Below are 22,610 nucleotides of genomic sequence, written 5' to 3' on the forward strand. Positions count from 1 at the left end.
ATGCCAAATAATCAGAGAGAATTGACAATGATGCACGCAGATAACTTATGGCAACATATCACATATTTCTTATGCCTGCAGAAGAATTTGTGCACTGTCCAGAATCGTGTACGCATAAATGAAGAACAATGAAGAAAAGACATTAATGTGCAATTTTCATTACACAAGGAAAAAGAAAAGAGCGAAGAAAAAGGGAGAAAGATTGATAGCACCCATGGGAGTAGCCAAATGAGAAAGCAATTATGTTTATTTACTGAATTCAAAGTAGCACTCATTCAGAGCATACTCGGAGTACTGGCGACAGAGACGTCTGATGTTTCACCAGCTCTGAAAGGCTGTTCTTGACTCACGGCACAGCGCAAACGCTGTATTTACATGATTTTTGTTTTTCAACCTGTTTCGTTGGAGTATTTTGAAATATTGTCACAATATACACGTAATAAATGGAGAAAAATGGCGCCTGAACTTCTAAGCCACTGACACCCATTTATGTCACCCTGATCTTCTCTAAACAAATTCCTCCATATTGCACCAGCTGAAGTGGCAAAACTGAAAGGGTGTTGCAAACATTGACCATATTTAATGCAGACAGCACTCCCAGAATTGGCGGGGCAAAAGAGGTCCACCAGAAATTTCTTCTGACAATTGGAATTAAAACATCTTGAACACAACTTGATCCATCTGAAACATGGATGCCTGTACACTTTACAAAGGGGGCAAAAGAGCTTCTCTCTTCTCTTTTGCTTGTCTTTTTTCTTTTCCTGTGTCCTCCTCTTGCTCACATGCAAGCACAGAATAGGTCCATCTGACCCTAAAACCCTTATTTCTACTTCCATGCAGCTCAAGCTCCACATGCATCTAATTAGCACTTATTGCTGCCTCATTTATCTTTCCGAGTGGTTGACACTCCATTTGCTTACCCTCAACCAACGCTCCTCACATTTCCTCGATATACGTGCTCAGTAAAAAAAGAGAAAAAAAAGTCCTTTTCCTTTCATTTTTGAAAACAGTTTGACAGTAACTTGGCTCGTTTCTCAAGTTCAACCCCTTTTTCATTAACATCTGCCTTTACTGCTCTGGGTCACCGAGTCAGCGCGGTTTATGGTCATGGCATTGACCTATGAGATGAGAACCGAAGAAATGTAATGTATACATCTGACTGGTTTGGACTGCCACCGCATTCAGACTGAATGCTTTTAAATTTGACCTGGTGTTGCTTTAAAAACCACACCTTCTTACTGGTACACTCACCGAGGTAGTTGTCATCTTCTGGTTTTCCAGAGTAGCTGACCTGTTTGATATCAATGTTCATGGCTCCAGCTGGAATCCGAACCACTGTGTTGTAACCTAAAGAAGAAGAAAGAAACAAAACCAGGCAAACAAGAGACTGAGACCGTTTTTAAGAACTTTCAAGAGGGAAAAACGTAGCTACGATAACACCAATGCACTGAACACTCCCCACTGTGATTTCCATAATAGCTTCACTATGCTACACCAAATTCCTCTTAGGGAAGTTCCAACCACTAGGGATTTAAATGTCACACTTGGAAAAATACAAAAAAAAAAGTCTAGTCATCTCAAATAACCTGCAGGAGGCCCTGTTATAGTCTCAGAGGCCTGACCGTTAAATTATATGTAATTATTCCCTGGACTTACCTTTGGCCTGTAATTACTACACCAGGCCTGTTGTCCCATGATAAACTAACAGAGAAGGCGACTGAGCATGAGCAAGAGAAAGAGCCTGTGAAGACCAAAATATGATAACCGAGATGCAGGTATGAAGGTTTAACAACAAATTAAGCAAAACACAGAACCAGCGAGACCAAACTGGGACCAGAATTTGCATGAACTGCATTCATAATGAGCAGCTGTTTGGTGCAACCATTGTCTTGCACTTTTGGTCTCTCTAATAGACTGCCTTTAGTCTAATGTTTGCAACAGGTGGTGGAAAGGTAAACTAGGAGTCGATTTATTATTTACTCATTTCCTTTTTCATATAGGCTCAGCTTGAGAGTCACAAGTGAGAAGTGAAAGGAATAAAATACAAGAGGTGGGTTTGAAGCGATCTGACAATTAGCCTGACACCTTAAGCCACTCGGGGGCAGCACTTGTTTTACATATCTTCTTCTCATCAGCCTTGTAGATCTCACACATGTAGGTCTTTCTCTTTCTGTCTGTTAGTCTTGATTTGAAATGAGCTGCACCAAACAGAGATGACAGACAGTAAGGTTTTTTTTTCGTCTTGACACTTTTCACTCATAAAGATTTGCGTGAAACAAAACAAAAACCTTGCCAAAGTTGCCTTTTGAGTTCACTGTTACTGCTTTTAAGTGCTATGTCACATTCACTACCTAGAGCCACTTGGGTAACGATAAGCTCACAGGCCCACAGAAATACATCAGGAACAGCCAACACTAGACCCTCCCTGAGGCTACGTGGTATCTCCTAGCTTAGCGACTGACCGCACACACAATCAGCCCTCACCACAGAGTGACCCAGAAAAGAATAGTAAATACAACACCCCGAGGTTAAAACAAACAAACAAAAAAAAACTTGCACTTGTGGAATGATTTGGTTTACCTTGTACAGACTACTTTCTGACACTAGCGAGAAGGAATACTATATAGTATTTGCTTTGCTAAAGAAAATTAGCTTGTGTTTTTAATCCCTTAAGTATTTTGTGTACAGATTATTTTCATTTTAAGTGAAGAACATTGAGGAAACTTCAGTAAAAGGCGGATGGTGTGGGAGTTCTTGATTCACAATAACTATCAACAGTTAATGTAAGTGAGTCACCAATTCCTGTGTTTTAACACAGTTTTTTAAAGAATAATAATGTATTTGTGCTATTTGAAGTATTATCGGGCCTTGGTGTTAGCTACAAAAGCATGTTTAATACAAATTGTATTGCGAACATAAAGATATTTGTTTACAAGTAAAAGGAACCAGACTTATGGTTGACAGTTCATCATTTTGTGTCGGCTGGTGAAGAAGGATTAAGGGGAAAACTAAGTAAACACAATGAATGAAACGCGGACAAAAAAAGGAATAAATCAAGAGACATGAAAAGAAAAAGAATAAAAGGTTCAATGGCAAGAAGACAGGCTCAGACTCAAGACAGGAGCAGAGGGATATCCTGCCTGGGCTACACTCCCACTCCTTCTTTTTTCTTTTTGTCGTTCTTATGGTTAAGCCAGATTTCCAGGGCTGAGGTCAGTGCCTGATTTGGTTGAATACAGTCCTCAAACACTTTGCCACCCCTGAGCCAAAGGAGCGCAGAAAAAGGAAGATGGATAGAGATGCTAAAGTTGAGTGCCAAACTAGCACAGTACAAATGACAGAGGCCACACCCATAGCTTTTTATGCTAATGCTGGTCCTGTTTTACTGCCCAGACTTAAAAAGGATTGGATGCAATCAGCAGTTGGCCCACAGTGAGGCACTGCTTTAAGCACCACAGCTGAAAGGGGATGATGTCAGGTTTGTGTTTGCTATCAAAAGACCAGACTGAGTGACATGAACAAAGTTTGTAAAGCTTTAGAGCAAACTGCTTTCATGTATTTTTTCCCCCAAAATTTGTCCAAAGCATACATTGTTCTTCACATCAAGCTTAACATGTTAACCATAACCATACATGACATCAGTGCCTAATATGAACATATTGAATGTCAGTGTTGTAGCCTCATATAACTAAAAGTCTTTCTAAGCTCGTCTATGTTTGCTGCATATACAATTTATAACAGCCTGTTTATTTGCAGAATGTGCTGACATATGTTTTGTGGAACAGTCAGTTATTAATGGACAGAGCGTGCAATCTGAGCTGAGAGGGACTTACCATACTGAGCATCATTGAAGGTTCCTTCCAGAGTTTTGCACGATGAGTTGTCGCCGCCACACACGCCGCACTTGTCGTTCCTGGCCTTTGAGTTCAGCACATGATCGCAGCCCGCTTGCTGCAGAAGTGCAGAAGATAGAAAAGACAGAAATGTGTGCTTTAGAGTGAAGCTCCTGACAGCGCGCAACTAAGCTGAAGCTGACGGCGTCGGAGGGTATGTGAGCAAGTATTGCTTTGAGTGTAATCGGGAAAAACAAGGAGCACGCAGACATACCCTGCAGAGGCCCTGCACACAGATGTCGTAAGTGTCTGGCCCGCACGGTGTGCCGTCGATGACACGGTCCTTCAGTTGATAGTATGCCGTAGTCCCAGCAACCCGGCAAAAGAGCTTGCACCGATCCTTCATTAATACTTAAAGGATACAAAGAAAACAATTAAATTAAAATTCTGAGCAATAAAGATACATTTTCAGTGAAATCCTGCGAATCCTTAGGAAACAAACTTTTTAACTTAAACCTATTTACTTCTTTGTGACCCTCAGCAGACTCTTGCTTTATCTCTAATATTTAGACTCTAGAATATCTAGAATATTTATTCTCTGCATTTCGTTGCCCTGTACCTGTGCATGTGCAATGACAATAAAGTTGAATTCTATTCTATTCTATTCTATTCTAGATGGTATCTGACAGTGTACCCAGACCGGGGCTTGGCTTCTTCGCTTCAGCATCAATTAACTAAAAGAATCACTTGCAGCAACTTTGCCAGATGGTAATCTCATGGGGCAGACTATCTAGGCAGGGCCTGACATACATCTGTAAGAGAAAGCTGCCAGGAAGTTCATATGGAAAGACTTTATGTTGCCCTTGATTAGTGTCAATTAAAAGTTTACTTAAGGACACCTTAAAAAAAATACAGCTGTAGATTTTTATCATACATTCATCAATTTCTCAACAAAAATTGCCTGTCTTCCCCTGCCATGTATTAAAATTCAGGCACATTAGATTCAAATGCAATGGCTGTGGAGGCGTCGCAACTTTGTAGGTCTTGGTCCTTGCTTCTCTCTTACACACACTTGTGGATTTACAGATAAGTTTATTGACGTATTTGTGCAAACTGTGAGTAACTGGATGCAAACAAAAAATCACTTTAAAAATGTGGGATGTGGTGTTTAAGGTGAACGTTTACGTAAAGTTAAAGCTACATGCTCAGTTGCATTTAAATAGTGTATATTGCTGATGGTGTGGCTTGAATGGTTTGGGTATACTCACTGCCACTGTACTTGGGGACCCAGCGGACGGTGGGAGGTAGACCATTGATGTTGAAGTGTTTGCCGTCAAACTGAGAGCACTGCTCTTCCCGGAAATCCTTCTGTCCTCGTGGGCATGGCTCAGTGTTGCAGGAGCGGAACTTCATTCTGCGACCCACACAGAACTTACCGCCGTTTCTGGGCCTACAACAACGGGAAAATTAACGATTACAGAGGCACTACGCAAAGTTTGAATTTAAAGATCACATTAAGTGATCTTTAAACATGTTGTTCACATCCAAATCACAGTTATCGCACACATATTTGCACTCTGACCGTCAATAACGATCTCATTATTTCTTATGAAGCGCCTTGAGGCGACTTATGTTGTGATTTGGCGCTATATAAATAAAATTGAATTGAATTGAAATTGAATTGAATTACTCAGGCTTGTTGCAGTCTCTAGTGGTGCTTCTCGTTCCTCCACCACAGGACCTGGAGCAAACACTGTAGGGCCCCCAGGGACCCCACTCGCCATGGACTGGTTGCAGATCCAAATCTTTATTTACACACATCCCATGTCTGCAATACTGAAATGGAACACACACAAGCAAGAAGAGAGCATGTTAAAATGTATAAAAGCAACCCCTGCATTACTGAAGGCAACATAATCTAGTACAGCACACCTGGGCACAGTGTTCTTCTTCGCCATCTCAGTCATCGGCTTATTAGATCTTTAGTCCCACATGAGAAAATTGCATTTCCACAACACAATCGATAGTAAGAGGAAATTTAATGAACACAATGACAATCTGACACTCACAAAAGTGGTTTAGTGTATCTCTAACCCGACCCCTGTATTCCAAACTTTATATTTTATAAGCCATCTTCGGAATTAAAAAACAAAATACGGGAACACAGAGCTTTCATGCAACAGACCCAATTATCCCACAAATAAGGCTTCCAGTGTCAAGCAGTGTGTACCCGCTAAGCAACTTTTGCCAAAAAGAACTAATACCGCTTTCATAAGCAAAGCACAGCACGCACATTTCCCTTTGTGTGTAACCAAATCCTCCTCTCAGTGACTAAGATATCAGAGGGTCCTGTTCAGAGAAAGAATGCAGGACAAGACGGCGTCTGTCTGGGTACGTAGCCCGCCGTCCGGGCACACAGGCGAGGGGAGCAGTGGCACCATGATAAGGAAACTCTAGAGTCGTGATAACAAGAGGAAGAAAGTTCATTACTAGCCTGACATCAGAAGCTCCCTTCTCCTGCTCAGTTTTTTTATCCTTTAACCAGAAAAGGAAAACGTTCTTTCTGGACACCTCACAGTGTTTATTTTGACTGCACTCCGTTTGTCGGGAGCTTCATGTCCATCCTGTTACTCCCACCCCCAGCTCCAATCAGCTGAGAAATGAATCTACTATGTCTAATCCTTTTTCCACTATGAGGCATTTGAGCGCCTGCGTCATGTTCTGAAGACTCATGAGAAAATGGAAACAAAACCGTGCCACATTTACTTCACTGGAATTTTATCATTTCAGCTCATTAGCCAGTGAGATCGGTCAATCAATCAGAGGTAGCTCCTGGGCAATGGCTGACCTGGTTAATTTCTGCTTTAATGCAAATTAACAACATGTATTCATTACCTCAGATGTACAAATGCAAAAGGGCATACACAAAACCACATGGAAGCAAGTACTATTTGGCTGCTTCTGCTATCCTGGCTTTGTTTGCATGTGTGTTTTACACACTTGTGGGTCTTTAATGATGGAGTGTAAAGTCTGTACACAATGGCAGGCAGGTGTTAAGAGCTGCAGGGTATGGACTAAACAAGCCACAAACATTTTCATAATCCGGGCCTAGTTTGAGGAATTCCCGGGCTCACTCCTCCTGAGTCCGAGTCTAGCGTAAATGCAAACTGAACGCGCCGATAATTCTGTTGGAGCGCAAACAATGAATTAAGAAAAGAATCAAATGGAAAGTGCTGAAAAGAATTTGATAAAGCATGCGCATTATTGGAAATAGTTTCCATGCCACAGAAAAAGGCAAACAGGTGCTGGACTTTGGAGCTCACCGAGTTCATGGAACTGTCAATGAAACACATTTAGGCAGTAAGTCCAAAAGCTTTCCTTTGTTACAGCAAATAGTTTCCCCTCCCCTTGCAGCCCCCCACGCTCAACTTGAGGAGTGTCAGCCCAGACCTGAGCATCCCTTCTATACCTCTTCTCCAGGGCTACCCATCCCCCCTTATCCCCTCACGGTGAATTGCAAAGGTCGAGCGGAGACCACCAGAGTGCAGACAGGCAGCAGGACCCAAGGAGCTGTCAAACACAAGGCTGACTGTCTGTCACAGAGGACCACGGACTGTGTAAGCCTCTGAGGCATTCCACTATCCATGCTGGCACCCTCTGTTTACATCCGTTTTGTTTGGCCTGAAAAGGTGATGTGGTGAAAAAAAAGAAAGGAGGAATGGGGGGGGGGGGGTGGAAACCAAAAAAAAAAGAAAAAAAACACACATAAGTGCGCAAATGTGAATGTGTATTAAGTGTTAAGAATGACTGCTTAGGGTCTGAAGGCACTTGGATCCACACTCACTTCCAATTAGGTTCCTACCAAAGAGCACATACACATTTGGAAAACACTGAAATAAAAAGGCGCATTTAGCAAAGCCCAAGTGCCCATTAAGGACACCAGGCGAGCCTCTTTTTGCTGAAAAGATTGTCAAATTTTGACCTCAGCTGGGAATGTGTTGAAACACTTGGAGGTCCCGTGAGAGAAACCCATCCAGCTGTGACTAGCATGTGTTTCAAATTAGAAATTTCACAAAGGTACAAGCTAACTTACCAGCTCATATGAAAGTATGCATATGTGCATACACCTATATTGCATGCATGTATATATATAGATCATGTAAGCTGAAATATACCCAATACCTTTGCCTCTTGGCTCTTAATGACATACTCAATAAAGATTAAATGAGTAGCCCATGGAGTCACAGAGAGCAGTTACCAGCATGCTAACTCAAACAGTGAAAATAGTAAGGACAGCAGCATCTGCTCTGAGCACCTCAGCTGCTTTGGAAGTTAGCGCCCTGTAATTGCCAGAAAACTGTTGCAGAGAGCGCCTCATTTCTGAACCCAAGCCATACATCACAAGAGGAATGAGAAGGTAGAGGACTGATTTAAAAAGCACTCCGCTCTTTCATTTTAACACGGCCATTTCCAAAAGTCATCACCTTTCATGCGGGCGGTGCCTTTCTCATGCCTCTGGGTTAGGAGTTCACCTCGGATGGTTGGGGGTTTGTGTATTGTCTCCAGCAGCTGGGAGCCCCCTTTCCTCCCAACAATGCAAAATTAAAACAGACTGCAATCTTAGAAATGCTAGAAACATCTGGAGCAACCCCTCAAAATGCGATGGCATGGACCACCGCAGTTAATTTTCAATATGGCGTCATTTTGTTTTACGTGTTTTATCGCTTGTCCTGGAGGTGAGGGAAGCTGTAGAGGCCCAATGACAACATAGGATCATCTGCAGCACTTCCATTTGCTGGCCATGCGACTGGAAATCAGTCACCTTACAGCTGCTTTTACAGAGTGGATACACACAGACTCATTTTTTAGCCCATGCACGTGTTTTCACTGTCAGTTCCTCGAGTCTCCTCTTTGGTCGTGTCTTAAAAGACCATAAGACAAGACAGAGAAATGAGAAGACACATTGGAAGGAGTGTGGCAGACAACAGGAGAAACAACAACCTCTAATTTTATCTCCTCTTTGCTTCCTGTCCTCATTTGTGGTCTCCGTTTTTCCGAGGAGTGTAAGAAACATTTCCGTAATAAAAAAGGATTGATGATTGATGATTTTAGTAAATTGATCACCATTTTTGAGAAAAAAAACCTTTAAATATAAACCCAATCTGTGATTAGAACTTAACACCAGAACTGAGCAAAGCCACAATGTTACAATGCCACTCAAAGGTATAAAAGTATACAGTACCATTTGCTGTTTGATCCCGACAGACCCTGTGTCCAGGTAACTACCAGTCACACTCGTACAGCTGTTGTGTATATGTGTGTTTTCAAGTGCCATTATGGCAAAATGTGGTCACAGAAAAACTGCAGGTGGATCTACCAGCTAGTGGTCAAATGTTCATCTGTTTCTGCATGTCTCTGACTTTGGACAGGCACTACTAAAACAAAGATCTATGCAAGACACACTTTTGTGTGGTCTTCCATAGTTGGCTGTGATACTGTTCTCAAACTAATGACTAGTAAGTGCTTACCTATATATGTGCTCACCTAGTTTTAGATATACAATTACACAATCTACATACAAATGCAAAAAAGCTTCCTGCAAACAGCTGTAACAAACAAGCTCAACTTCAGACTCTTTTTGCTCAGCAGCATGCATCTGTGTGAGCAAAAATAGATCAGGTAAACTTACCAAACAACAGACAGGCAGAGTCAGCAATTATTTTTTTATTGGTTATTTTTAAGAAAGTTAAGCTCAAACATCCTCAGGAAGTGGTGGAGACTGCAAATACATTCGTTAGGCACATATGTTAACTCTAAATGAATGCTTATGTTGGGTCGTTGTAAGATGTGTAAAGAGACAACTGCTTGCTAACAAGTTAGCCAAATACATTATTGTGTACGTCAGTGTGGTTCAGAGAGAATACTCTCATAAGTGTCTCCCTGAACCATCCTTGTACAAGCCAGGAAGGGTTGACTGGCAAAATGATTGCACACTGACTAATCAACATGTCTCTTCTTATATAGTTACATCCTGGGACTGTGAGGACTCTCATACTTGGAATGTAACATAGAGCATCCATAGGCTTTGAGTCCTGCTCAAGCAAGAAAAGCTTGTTTAAGTATGATACACATGTGCCCCAGTGCGCTGGGCAGTTCAGTTGTGTGCAAAGTATTTGAGCTATCATGTTTGCAGAAATAACGACACACAAACTCGACCAAAAACATGACCTCCTCTTGAGGTAATAAAGGCTTTCTACGTTAAGTCTGTGCTTGTGCAGGAAGTGGGTTCACTGCTACAGTCGGATGCAGTGTTTTCAGCTTCTTGCTGTTGTCCCATTATCTTGTAACTCTTTCCAAGTTCCACTGAATATATCGCCTTTCACACAGCGACGGGTTTAAATGTCACCACATTATAGCGTAATCAAGCAAATACACATGCAATGAAAGCTCCACTCAGTGGTTTCCGGACACAGAATTTCAATCAGTAAACTGCACGAATGCGAAAACAACAATCCTCTTGTTACCCCAAACCCACAGATATGTGTGCGATGATAGCAAATCAAAGTGGCAACATCCTGCAAATACCCAGAGATTAGCTGAGAGTAACACTGATACTGGCCTCGCGATCCCCATGCAGACGTGCACGCTCGCACAAGACTGCACACAAACGCACTGCCTGTCCCGGCATCGTACAACAAGTCTGTCAAGCTGCCAGCGGAGATCCAGCCAACACTCATCGCCTCCGCCAGCATACTCCATTCTGCCCCGGCTTCACTTTTCAAGACCCCACTATCTCAGCTCTAAATGGCTGAAACCAGAGCGGATCGTCATTCTTTTCCAAACAAGATTCTGTAAATCAAAAGCAACTTCCTGTTTCTTAATTTACACTAACTGTTCATTTAAGCCATGAACAAGAGTATGTGGAAATCTTTCTTTCAAATATTTCACACACTAAAAACTTGGCTAGCAGCCACCACATTAAATAAATTTAAAAAACTAATTCATTGAATACTTCATCATTTCTTGCTGAGATGCTTTAGGTCAAAACCTTCATCCAAAAAAATAAAAAATAAAAAATAGAGCCAGCTTAAGCTCTGTTGCCTCTCTTTTGCCCCTCTGCCACCCGCTGAGCCACAACGTGGTGAGAAGCAGCACTGGGATTTTCAAAGGGTAGGATACTGATACAAGGCCTAGCAGCCCTGCACTTCGGCTTGACACTTATTGACCATGCAGGCTGGCCCCTAATCTATGCACACACAAAGACACATAGTTGCATGCACACATCTACACATGTGCATCTGCTCACACTTAAAAACAGGTACTTCTCCAATAAACGCACACATTGAAGCACACAATTAAAACACACACGCAAACAGTCGCAGCCAGGCGTGAAAGCGGCATCCTTTTGAAGGGTGAGGGGACTGAAACGGGGAAGGGCAAGAAAAGAGAGGATGGAGGGGGAAGGAGGGAGGAAGAGTGGTGGTGGTATTTATAGACAACAAGTGATGGGATGCCCTCGTTAGCGCACGGCCCACTGAGCCAGATGACAGAGGCAGCGGCCACGAGGTCATGTGACCGCATTACTCACTCCGGCACCCAGTGAAAGCAAAAGATGGGGAAGGAGGGTGGGAGGGAGACAAACAGGCAGGATTGGAGATATTCAGAGAAGAAGGGAACAGAGAGAGAGACAGAGAGAAAACTACCCATGAACCCTGCACTGCCCAATGCCCTGATTTAACTGAGCAGTATACAAACAAAGTTTTTCTCCACCTCCCTCTTTCATTTACAGGACATGCTACTCTCCCACTATTTGAGGCACTGCCCTCAATTACCCAATGTGGTCGAAACTTTGTTTCATAACTGGAGAGAGCAAAACTTCTTCCCAAAAAGCACAGAAGCGCAAGAGGGAAAATTAGTTTATGAGATGACATGGAATTGCTCAGAACGACACAGTAAGCAACAAAACACGTATCTGAAAAGAGCTGGGATCCTCAGTCCCCCAAACCCCCCCACCTCGACCCCTATCCCAGAGACATAGCTGCAATCCTACGAATCTGACAGCTAAAAGCCAAGAAGCCATGAGGGTCTGAGGCCCGTGCAGAGCCTAACACTTGAACCTAACCACGGACCAACGCAAAAGCAGAACCAAGACATGTAAAGAAGGAACAACGCAATTCTGGCACAAAAGAATGAAGAGGAGTCATCTGGGCATGCAGATTATCAGACTTTAAACATGCTCAAAGACACACAAGCACACCCCACTCAGACACCACATTAAAGAGCACTTGTGTGGGCAGGTGAGCGTTGGTGTAGGGTCCCCTGCTCTTTCAACTAACGCCACTTCAAAGAGCACCCTGCATGAAGATGAATCTGGGCCTCGGCACCACAAACAAAGGTGGTGCCACTGCTGACGCACACACAGGCAGAAATGAAAGAACATTTTTCTCTCATCTGTTATTCCAGAAAAAAGAAAAGGAGAAAACATTCAGTGAGCAGCAGTTCTCTTGGTGAAAGTGCCTTGTTTGATACCAGAGGTCAGAGGAGAATGGCCAAGCTGCTTCGAGCTGACAGGAAGGCGACAGTAACTCAACCACTCATTACGTCCAATGTATGCAGAAGAGCATCACTGAACAGAAAACATGTGGAACCCTTGAAACAGATGGGCTACAACTAGAGTTGGATGTCTCAAGACCGGTCTTGGTCTCTTTTACGTGGTCTTGGTCTTGCCTTGGTCTCAACGGACTTTGGTCTTGGTCTCGCTGTCTCAGATCGACATAGTGGTCGGGAGATTTGGAGTCAACAGTATCCCTGACACACATTGTAACGTTCGATAATGTGTCCTGCGCAAAAGCATCAGCTCTAAGAGCCGTGCTTACAGAGTGCTTTGTAGTGAATCAGAAGAGTCGACTCCCATTGGGCGAGAGCCGGCTCCTCACTTAATTTCCTTTCACTGCTCAGCTCTCACACAGTGGCTCAGCTATGCTCCAATCCCTCCATATTGTGGCCAATCACATGCGAGGATATAGGATAATATCATTATGTGAAAAACAGAGAGGGTGAGAGACGCGGCAGTCAAGTGGAGCGTGCTTCTGTCCTCTCGGTAAGTGAGTGCATCGCAAAAACACATATATATGCCTGACACCTGTAAACGAAGCAGCATCTGGCTGCAGTTTAAAGACTTTTTTGTCTCATCTCGACTTTGTCTTGGTCTTGACTCGGTCTGTCTTGGTCTTGGTCTTGTCTTGGTCTCGATACCCTCTGGTCTTGGTATTGTCTTGGTCTTAGTTTAGGCGATCTTGACTAAAAGTCTAGCTACAACAACAGAAGACCACAGCGGGACCTGTAAGGCTCAGATTAGGAAACTGAACTTTGCACAGTTTCATCAAAATGGAACAATAGATGATTGGAAAAACCTGGGTTATTTGTTGCTGACCATAATCGTCCCTTTATGACCACAGTGTACCCAGTATATCACTGAGTTCACTGTACTCAAATAGTCTCCACAGTCACCTGATCTCGGCCCAATAGAGCACCACTGGGATGTAATGGAACAGGAGATTTGCTTTATGTGTGTGATGCTGTCATGTCAACATCAATCAAATAGTTTCCAGTGGTTTCCAGTACTTAATACCTACAAAAGTGGCCTGAAAGAGCATGCGTCTAGATTTATTACCTATGACAATGTAGGCAAGGTGGTATCTTAAACATTTAGCTCAAGGCAGTATATGCCTACATAGTGATTCATAAAGTGGCAAGTGGACAGAGTAATCAAAGAAATTTTGAATTTGAAATAGAAATTAGTTGTGGAAGGTTAGATTAAACTGCAGCTAAATCTGGTTAAAACTATATATGATATGCATACAGTATATTTCACTGTGAAGTAGTTTCTTGTAAAATGCTGTTATGCATAACTGTTAAGAATAAAAACCTGACTTGATATAAGATTGTATGCTAGTCTCTTTAAACCTTAAATTAATTCTGATATAGACTAGTCTCCACTAAAGATCAGGCATCAGTGGTAATCTAGCTAAATCAGCTCCAGTGGGATTAAGGGGTTGAATCTTAATAAAGCAAACCTGTGTGCGATTGAACTCTATGTGTTTCTCCCACATTCAGGTCGAGAGCAGTATGGGAGCTACAATCCCAGGACCATTACTGTTTAGTCTGGTTGTTGTAGTTGGATTAAGATGTTAGCCATCCCCTGTTAACCTTTCTTCGCTAGACTGGGCTGATCCAGAACCTAACATGGTGAGGAGGGAGATAGAGCAAGATGAAAGGATACAAGGGATACGAGATTTACATGGGTCCACACTACAAGACTGCTGGAGGGCATAAGGTTAAGGAGAAAAAGAGAGCCCTCCTTCTCTCGCTCCCTCTCTTTCCTCCTCTCCAGCATGTTTTGAATGCTAAACACCAGCCCACCATAACAGCCTCCTTCACCTCCTCCTTGCTTTCCTCAGCCCTCTCCTCCCCACCTCCTGCCCAGCAGAATCACTGATGTGAGGTCTTTTGTGAGAGCGCTGGCTGGCCTCAGACTGGCTCTGTTACGGTCTGACCACTGACCCAATCACCCGCCTTTTAAAGAGGTTTTGGGGTCGTGGGTTCACAACAAGGTGACTCAACTGTGAACGGCGGTCGGCATCCTTTTTCAAAGGGCCCATGTATTTACCTTTCCCTATCAGGGCTCTCTCTCTCCCTCTTTTCTTTACATTTTTGTTTCTTCTTTTTCACCCCTTTCTCCACATATCTTAAGTAACTGACCCGTCTCAGGCCTAATTAGCATAGCATCCCAGAGCGAGGGGAACACTAAGGCTAATGGGGGCGTTGGGTCTCCGTAAAACACTTAGAGTACAGCTTCAAGTTTCTAACAAGGACCATCACCTGAACCCACTCGAGCAGGTTTCTACAATCAATGTGGCGACAGCATAGTAATATATGATAAATTATTCCTTTTTCTTGGCAGAGGAAATGAACTAGCAGGGAAAGGCATCATGATTCAAAACAGAACTCCATTAGAGGTTTGGCTTGTGTCATTAATTTAAATGCACTGACAGAAATATCACATTGTTAGCCTTTACTGCATCACAATAATTATTCATGTCCATTTACTAGATGAGAGACATGTGTTTTCCTTCCGCTGTGCAAGAAGGTGGAAAAAATCCTATGGAAACTCAGTGCTCAACGACTGTTTTTTGTGCGGTACCTTTAACCTACACTAGAGGTTCAGCGGCGGCATTATCTACACCTACATTCTCAAATGGGCAATTCTTGAATATCAGCTGGGACACCCTAAGTGTGTTCCTTAAAATTGTTAGCATTTTTGGTGTAGATGATTTCCCATAATCTATACATGGAGAGACTGAGACTTACCATTCCATGTCCACAGTCAGTGCCATCAGCGAGTGGCATGTGCTGTGTACGGCACCCTTTGTGGTCCCCCTCCGCACTCGTACACCACAGCCTCTTGCACTGTTTCTGTGGGGGAAAAGAAACAAACGCGAGCAGTAAATCATTTGGGAATTAACAGGAAAAGAGCTTTTCTGTGATGTGAATATCCTGCAAGGTGTTAAAGCATGTACAAAACCCCTCTTATGCCAAAATATTTTTTTCAACAACACTGAATAACACAAGAAATAATTGCTCCAGCCATTTTGGTCTTACATAAGAGGGATAAAGCATGTGGTTGTAGTCCCAGTATATTAACGGAATTCTACAAACATTTCAATCCAAGCAGCTGGTAGTCGACTTTTTCTGATTCCCCGTTTGGTCAGTTTAAAGAAGTTTGACCCCATAATGGCAAGTCTATCATATTTGATACATGAGTTTTTAAGACGTCTACATCAACAGTGTGATTCATTTTCTCCTGAAATACCTGATATATACTATGAGACAGTAGCAGTATGCTACTATGAGCAATTAAATCACACTAAAATGAAGAATGTAGCAAAAATGATATGAATTAAAACTCAATTATGCAAAGTGATATTTAGTTTCCTTGTTTTCTTTTATCAGGAGGTTCAATTAACACTACAGTTTTCGCCTGATTACTTCATGGTTCAGGCTTTAAGGGGTTAAGTACTCAATGAATGCCTCAGATATCTTAATATAAGAACGAAGATGTGCAATTTTAACAGTTTTTCTACATGATAAATAAATGCTGTTGTAGTAAATGGAAGATATATGACAGTAAGAAAGAATCATAAGAAATAAGTGTGTAAAATTACAGAAAAAATATGTGGTAGCGCCTTAAAACACTGTAACAAAGTTTTGTTCATTCACAGAAAAGTCCTTGTTTACCTTTTTCCTCTTTTTTTAACTATACTACTACAAAACTATAATAGTGAGAAAACAGGAAGTTTTTACGTCTTACTTAGGTTTGAGTAATAAGAATGGCCATGTCGGAGTTTCAGTAACAAAATCTAGAAATTCAAATAAATTCAGTTAATAGTCCAAAAATTAAGCCCTGCTTCACATGTTTTGGCCCAGGTGTCCAGTGGGTCAGATTGGAGCCTTCGGTGGGTCAGTTTTGGATCCTTGGCCTTATTTTTGTCCCCTCAAATGTTTCAGGTAAAGAAATGTTTCACTTTCATTTTTTACCGTGGCTTTTTAATCTATTTTGATAGCAAGACAACGTACCAAGTAAGGACAAATTTGGGAACCGGGACCAAACATCAGTTCACACTGTCTGTTGGCATTGTAGAGCTGACCAGGGAGGAGAGTGGGCATGTCATATGTTCTGCCCACAGGCTCATCAAGGAGGCACTCCCCATAGCCGGTGCTAAAAAATTAAATAAATAAATTCAAAACAAATCATGTACACATTCAACAGGCAGACTTTCACAGTACAGAATTCTTCATAACAATGTAGTAATTCCAACCCTAAAATGTATCAGCACACTTCATCTCTTTCATAAAAGCAAGGTAAACATCTCTGTGTCACTGTCTGTGATCATCCACAGATGTGTTTTCCTTGTGGGTGGTCTGTAACGTTACAGAGGAGAGAGACTGATACCGCTTCCCCCTTAAAAGCCTAATAGCAAACGCTGTCACTGTGAAACTGGAGTTAGGCGCCACAGACTGAATAAAACAGTATTTTGATGGAGACAAAAAAAGGGATCTGCTTACTGATCACATTTGTATTAGATGTATTTTCCTCTGCTGAAGGCAAACAAGAACATTTAGAATGCTAAAGCACCATGATTAAGTTAAATAAATCTGCACCAGCCCCAGCGCTGCAGTATAATGACAGATTGTGCCGTATATGAGCCACACCCTGAGCCATGACACAATAAAAGAGACAACAAAAGCACAGCTGGACTTACTGCGTCTATTCACCAGCAGTCTGCGTATAAAATCATCCGCATTTACGGCCGTGAATGGGCACAAATGAAACATGTTAGCAGAGCAAGGCGAGCCACAAAGGATCTTCTCTCGCTTTGTTTACTTTGGGAAAAGGAAACTTTCAGATGAGACAGGTCTAGATGTGTAATTAGACAACATGTCTGCACTGCTCTGACAAATTTCATCCTGGATCGAGCCGCTAAAACACCTGCTCAACAAAGCACCAGCTGATGTGACAGGCCAATAATTACACAGGATTATCCTCCGTTACCATTACTTTGTTTCTTTACCCTTTCATTTCCAGCCATAATGTAAGAAATTGTTGCAAATGCTGGCTTGTGGCAAGAGGAGGGGATGATTGCACTAGAAGAAAGCAACAGCAGTGGAAGACACTGAATGCAAACCACATAGCAGCCTGTCGAGGAATCATTCGGACAGTCCCATATTACAGTGTCTTTCAGCAGTTGGTCATCTGTCTAATCGGTGCACTGGAACTTAATGGAATTATTATTAAGACCGAGACAGACCGAGGCAGAAGGGGTCATTGTGGTCATATTTTAAATGAAACATCTATGTTCTGGGGAAGGGGGACAAAAAATCAGCTGTGTGGATTCAAGACGGTGAGCCAATTCCCATCTGGAAACAAGAGCTGTCACACCTGGAAGCCTTTGGCAGACTTGGAAGTGTGTTTATTTACAAGGTGACTCGGTTATTGTGTTCTTGTCACATGAGACTAAACAATAACAGTTTTCACGTACACCATAAAGGCAAGCTGTCAAGAGGTCAGCTCATGACAGATTGGAGGCTTCTACAAAGAGCTAAACGACATGTGCAGTGTTCGATCAAACAGTAGTAAGTCTGTCATGTCAGCGTTTTGCCTCTGACAAGATGAATTATTGTTGTCCTTTTTTTTTTTTACTGCTGTGCAAAGATGTGCTTTTACTTTGTAGTGCTTAAAACGTAAAACTTAAGGTTCTCTTCCAATTAAGTGTTAAAAACTTCAGTAAGGTTTTAAGCTGTCACTTCAGAAAGAATCATGCCAAAAACAACAGAGATCCGTTTAGATGATGCTCACAAAGCAGGAGATGGATTTACAAATTTATGACAGCGTTGTGTCAAGATCTATAGTGAGAAGTAGCATCAAGAAATTCAAAGAGTCACACAGTAAAGAACAAGCCTGGCAGAGATGTGTCTAAAAACCCCAGAACAACTGCCAAAATGCTAGTTAACGATTTAGTCAAGTCAGGGATAGTGGTCTCAAGGAAGTTAATCACTAGAACTTTGTGCAGGAATGGACTGTGAGTTCACAGACCAAGAAAAACTTCTCTTCACTGCAGAAGAAACAACTTCAAGTCAGACCTAAATATACCAGGAACAACCTGGAGAAAGATACTAGAAGTGGGTCCTTGGATCAAATAAGACTAAACTGCTTGTTTGACTAAAGAGACAGTGTTTATGTTTGGATTACGACGAGAGAGGCGTGAAACACAGAAGTGGTGGTATTGTGTTGTAGGGACGTTTAAGTGCATCTCAAAGTGGAAGGAATCATAAAGAAAGAATATGTGACTACTCTCATGGAGGGAGGCTGATAATTCTGTCTTCAACTGTATGAAGATTGTCTTCAACTTCCTCATCCACAACCAGATGGCTGTCCCTCCGTGAGCCTGGTCCCGCCTGAGGTTTCTTCCTGTTAAAAGGGAGTTTTTCCTTCCCACTGTCACCAAGTGCTTGCTCAAATGGGGTCATCTGATTGTTGAGGTTTTTGCTGTATAATGTCTTTACTTTAACATAAAAGTGCTATATAAAAAATTGAATTGAACTGAATTACAGTTATATATGAATAAACACAAAGTAGATGTAGTAGCTCCTAGTTTTCGTCAAGAAAATAGATGCTGATGGATTATTTATAATAATTTCACATTACACTTTATAAGAGTTGTTGCTGCTTTGGCAAAATTTGAGATGTACATAGGAAATTGATAGGGTTTCCCCAAAATGAACAAGAACTAGAGCGTAGGAATAGTCAAAGAGTTGCATTTAAATTTTATATTTGGATGTTGTGGGTTAAATCAAATTGCACAGTGCCAGAGTAGGAATGAATAGTGTCTTTGTGCAGCAGATGGGACACAATGACACTGCACTACAACAGTACAGTTTTCATCAGCTTTCAGGTACGGCACTTGAGTGCACATTATTACAACAATATTCAGACAAGAGGGACTGCATTGGGGAATCCGTTGCTGTTTGAAAAGGGATGTTTGAGAGGTGGCACGGCCTTTCGTTTTGTAAACTGTTACAGGTTGAATTTACTCTACGGGAAGAATGGGCAGTCAAAACACTGATATACTTGACCAGGTCGGTCCACTCAGCAGGAGTGGTGCTGCAGAAGTGCTACTTTCAATCAATGCTCCTCATTGTTGGCTTGCAAAAAACTTCAAAAGCACTTGGACTGCACTCTCAAGAGCCTTTCCCACCACCGCGGCTCCCACACCGAAGCCAGTGCTTCGTTCTCGATACCTGCACTGTGTGTTACATCCAAAGTGACTAACAAATGTTACAGTTTAACATGAATGCGACTGACGTTCACGTCATGCTCTTCCTGTTTTTTTGTGTAGTAATTAGATACAAACAGAAGAGCAACACAACTTTATCCAAACAATAAAGAGACAGATGGACATTCTTTTCAACTTTGGCTGCAAGTTCCAACCACTGGATGCTGAGGTCCGGGCTAGCTGGAAACTATGCAAAGAGCATGGCCTTAAAACTCCATATGAGGCCATCGCCTAATTCTCGAGACGCATCTGGTTAACAAGGCTGTCCTTTGTGAAGGCCTCTACAATTAACAGAGGAAAGGAGGCAAAGATTAAAGGGTCATGTTCAGGGAAGATGTAATTATAACTGACATTTCCCATTTTGAATCGAAGTCAGGATGAGCGTCCGTGGGTGCGGGTTTGGAGTAGCTGAATCAGCCACCTCCCCATGCACAAGGTTGTGGTGATGAAATGGGATTAGTGACTAGATTACTGTTTGGCCAGCTTCTTTACAAAATAGCTCTGTCTGAGCAGGGAGACAGATGAAGGACTTCAGGAGATCCATCGCTCAGGTCAGCTGAGGAAGACCCCCAAATTCAAACAGGAAATACTCTTTCAACACAAGGCAATAACAACTCCACACAGTTTACATTACACTGACCTGTCTGCAGAGTTCTGTGGGAGACTGGAAGCAGTTACATGTAAAACCTGGAAAAAACATCACTTTCTCTCCCGTGAGAAGAGCTCATAATGAGTCACGTGTTTTGATTACGAAGCAATTTAGAACCAGATAGGAGAGCTGCAGATACCTACTCAAGAAAGTCGGTGATGTACTTGCGACTGCACTTGGACCACGACCAAGGGTTGGTATCGTAGTTAAGTGTAGGAGCCATGACGTGATACTGGTGCTTTATCCCTGCCTCCCGGCACTTGGGGTTGTCATCATGAGGCATGTTGAACCTGGTGCAGAACAAAAAAAAGGGGGGAATTTAGAGATTGTGAGGGTTATCATCCGATTATTAGATATGCCATAGTAAAAAGGATAAATGTCTAAGATCGACTCTCAGTCATTTGTAGCAGGGGTTCACAACCAGCCCACAGATCCGGTAATATCTTTGAGTTATTCCTCACACTTTGCACTTTTCCTCTACTGGTCTGTTTGTTTTCCACTTCCAAATACATGCACATCCTTATTTGTATTATTTGCTAAATATTTAGAGAGTAAAATCCTTTCAAGAGTTTCAAGAAAACTCCAACTGGCCAGTAGGTGGTGCAACATTGTCTTAAAAAAAATGTCACACCCCATCTATCATTATCTATTGGCTTCAACATCGAGAACAACATGCTAGTGAGATCTACCTCCAGCTTAGAGGTCAAAGCTCACCATCTCACATTCTCAAAGGGCTTAATGCTTAGAAAAAGCTGGGGGTAATAGCACCTCACACATCAGTTGCTCTCACAGACAGGAGAACCAGACTGATGTGTACACAATCTTACCAATAAAGCTGCAATAACATTATCACAAACATTTGCTGAGATAATACTATTTCCTGTATTTTCTGCAAGTCCAAAAATCAGTTAACCAGCTAATTGTTTGAGCATTTGTCTTTAGCGATCAAGCAGTGAGACGGGAGTCTTTGCAAAAGAATAACTGTACGTAATGAGGCATGGAAGCTGCAAACTAATGAATTCATCCAGGCTGTCTGTAGCTGGCAGTCTCATAGAGCAGGTTTTCTTGATCATGTCCAGAACAGTGCAGCCCAGCATAGATGTCCTGTTTTGTACTGCGGTTTGGCGCATTACCCATAAATACATGCACGCATGAGTACACATGTATTTATACACACAGGATCCCATGCAGCTGTATGATGTCTTGAGATGTTTACGCCAGGATGTGGGGCAGTGCTGTGCTCTGGGCTGGAGCTGAGGGTCAATCCATACCACCACACAAACAAGATCTAGCATGGCTGGCATGAAGCCCACCCTACGGGAGACGGAGGGCCCGAGGGCAAACACCCAGGAAATAATTAAGCCTCTGGCACAGTAATAAGCTCTGCACACAAACCAAGCCGTTGGATAATACTCACAACATCAAAACTGAATCAACTGGTACTATGCAAAAGATTTTTTGTCACTTATGATGTAAAAAAAAAAGTAAATAGAATTGAGTTTCACAAAAAAAAGGAGAGAAAACATAAAACTGGATATGTTGCGTCAAATAAGTCAGATCAGAAGGATACAAATGAGAATACAACCTTAAAATCCTGAGATGAGAGCCTTTTAGTGTAATGAGGTTATAAATCAGGCAGTTTTGTGGCTAGATCAATGGAGGAACCAATTTCAGTGATTTACATGCATCCGAAACCACTCACTTCAAGCTCTTAACAAAATAACTGCATCACTCTGTGCACATCACTGTCCCCGCGCCACTCTGCCACCCTATTTGATGGATCTTCAGCACTGAAAAAAGTATTTCTTTGATTAAAATCCTTTGAAAAGCACTTCAAGATAGGCAGGGCTCACTGTCTGTGAACTACACATCTTAGCTGCTCTGAATGTACTTGTCCACGAGAAGAAACCATCTTTAACAATCCCAGAGATTTTATCCCATTGGCTTTCTGATTTGTTTTGTTTTTTGTGTGCACTTTACACACTTGATATACTTTTTTTGCAAAATGTCAGGAAGATTTATTTTTGATCTGGGACATGTGAAGACAGACAAATGTTTTAAGTCCTCATACATGTCACCTTTGAGGAGCTATCAAGTGACGCCACGCCACCTAAAAATCCCTGTGCTGCCTAGTAGTGATCGCACATTCTCGCAGTTATCTGAGAAAGGCCTCCCAGCCATTAGTATAAGTCTCTGATTAATCTGCAGTGCTCTTGAGTGGGTCCCATTACCTGA

General features: G+C 42.2%; 1 protein-coding gene across 1 annotated transcript in view; it reads right to left on the bottom strand.

Moving 5' to 3' along the window:
* The window catches only part of LOC146665158 (A disintegrin and metalloproteinase with thrombospondin motifs 20), a 79,129-nt gene that overhangs the window by 32,574 nt on the left and 23,945 nt on the right, over window positions 1–22,610 (bottom strand). Inside the window, exons 9-16 of the mRNA XM_085412677.1 lie at window positions 20,519–20,665; window positions 16,470–16,611; window positions 15,204–15,308; window positions 5,524–5,669; window positions 5,102–5,283; window positions 4,108–4,244; window positions 3,834–3,951; window positions 1,252–1,347 (exon numbers count right to left, since the gene is read on the bottom strand). Of these exons, the coding sequence (XP_085268803.1) occupies window positions 1,252–1,347; window positions 3,834–3,951; window positions 4,108–4,244; window positions 5,102–5,283; window positions 5,524–5,669; window positions 15,204–15,308; window positions 16,470–16,611; window positions 20,519–20,665 (1,073 nt within the window). The remainder of the gene's footprint in view (window positions 1–1,251; window positions 1,348–3,833; window positions 3,952–4,107; window positions 4,245–5,101; window positions 5,284–5,523; window positions 5,670–15,203; window positions 15,309–16,469; window positions 16,612–20,518; window positions 20,666–22,610) is intronic.

This window comes from Rhamphochromis longiceps, linkage group LG7, assembly GCF_057381845.1.
Source record: "Rhamphochromis longiceps isolate RC_006_pf linkage group LG7, R_longiceps_female_GT1.1, whole genome shotgun sequence".
In the NCBI taxonomy this organism is placed as follows: domain Eukaryota; kingdom Metazoa; phylum Chordata; class Actinopteri; order Cichliformes; family Cichlidae; genus Rhamphochromis; species Rhamphochromis longiceps.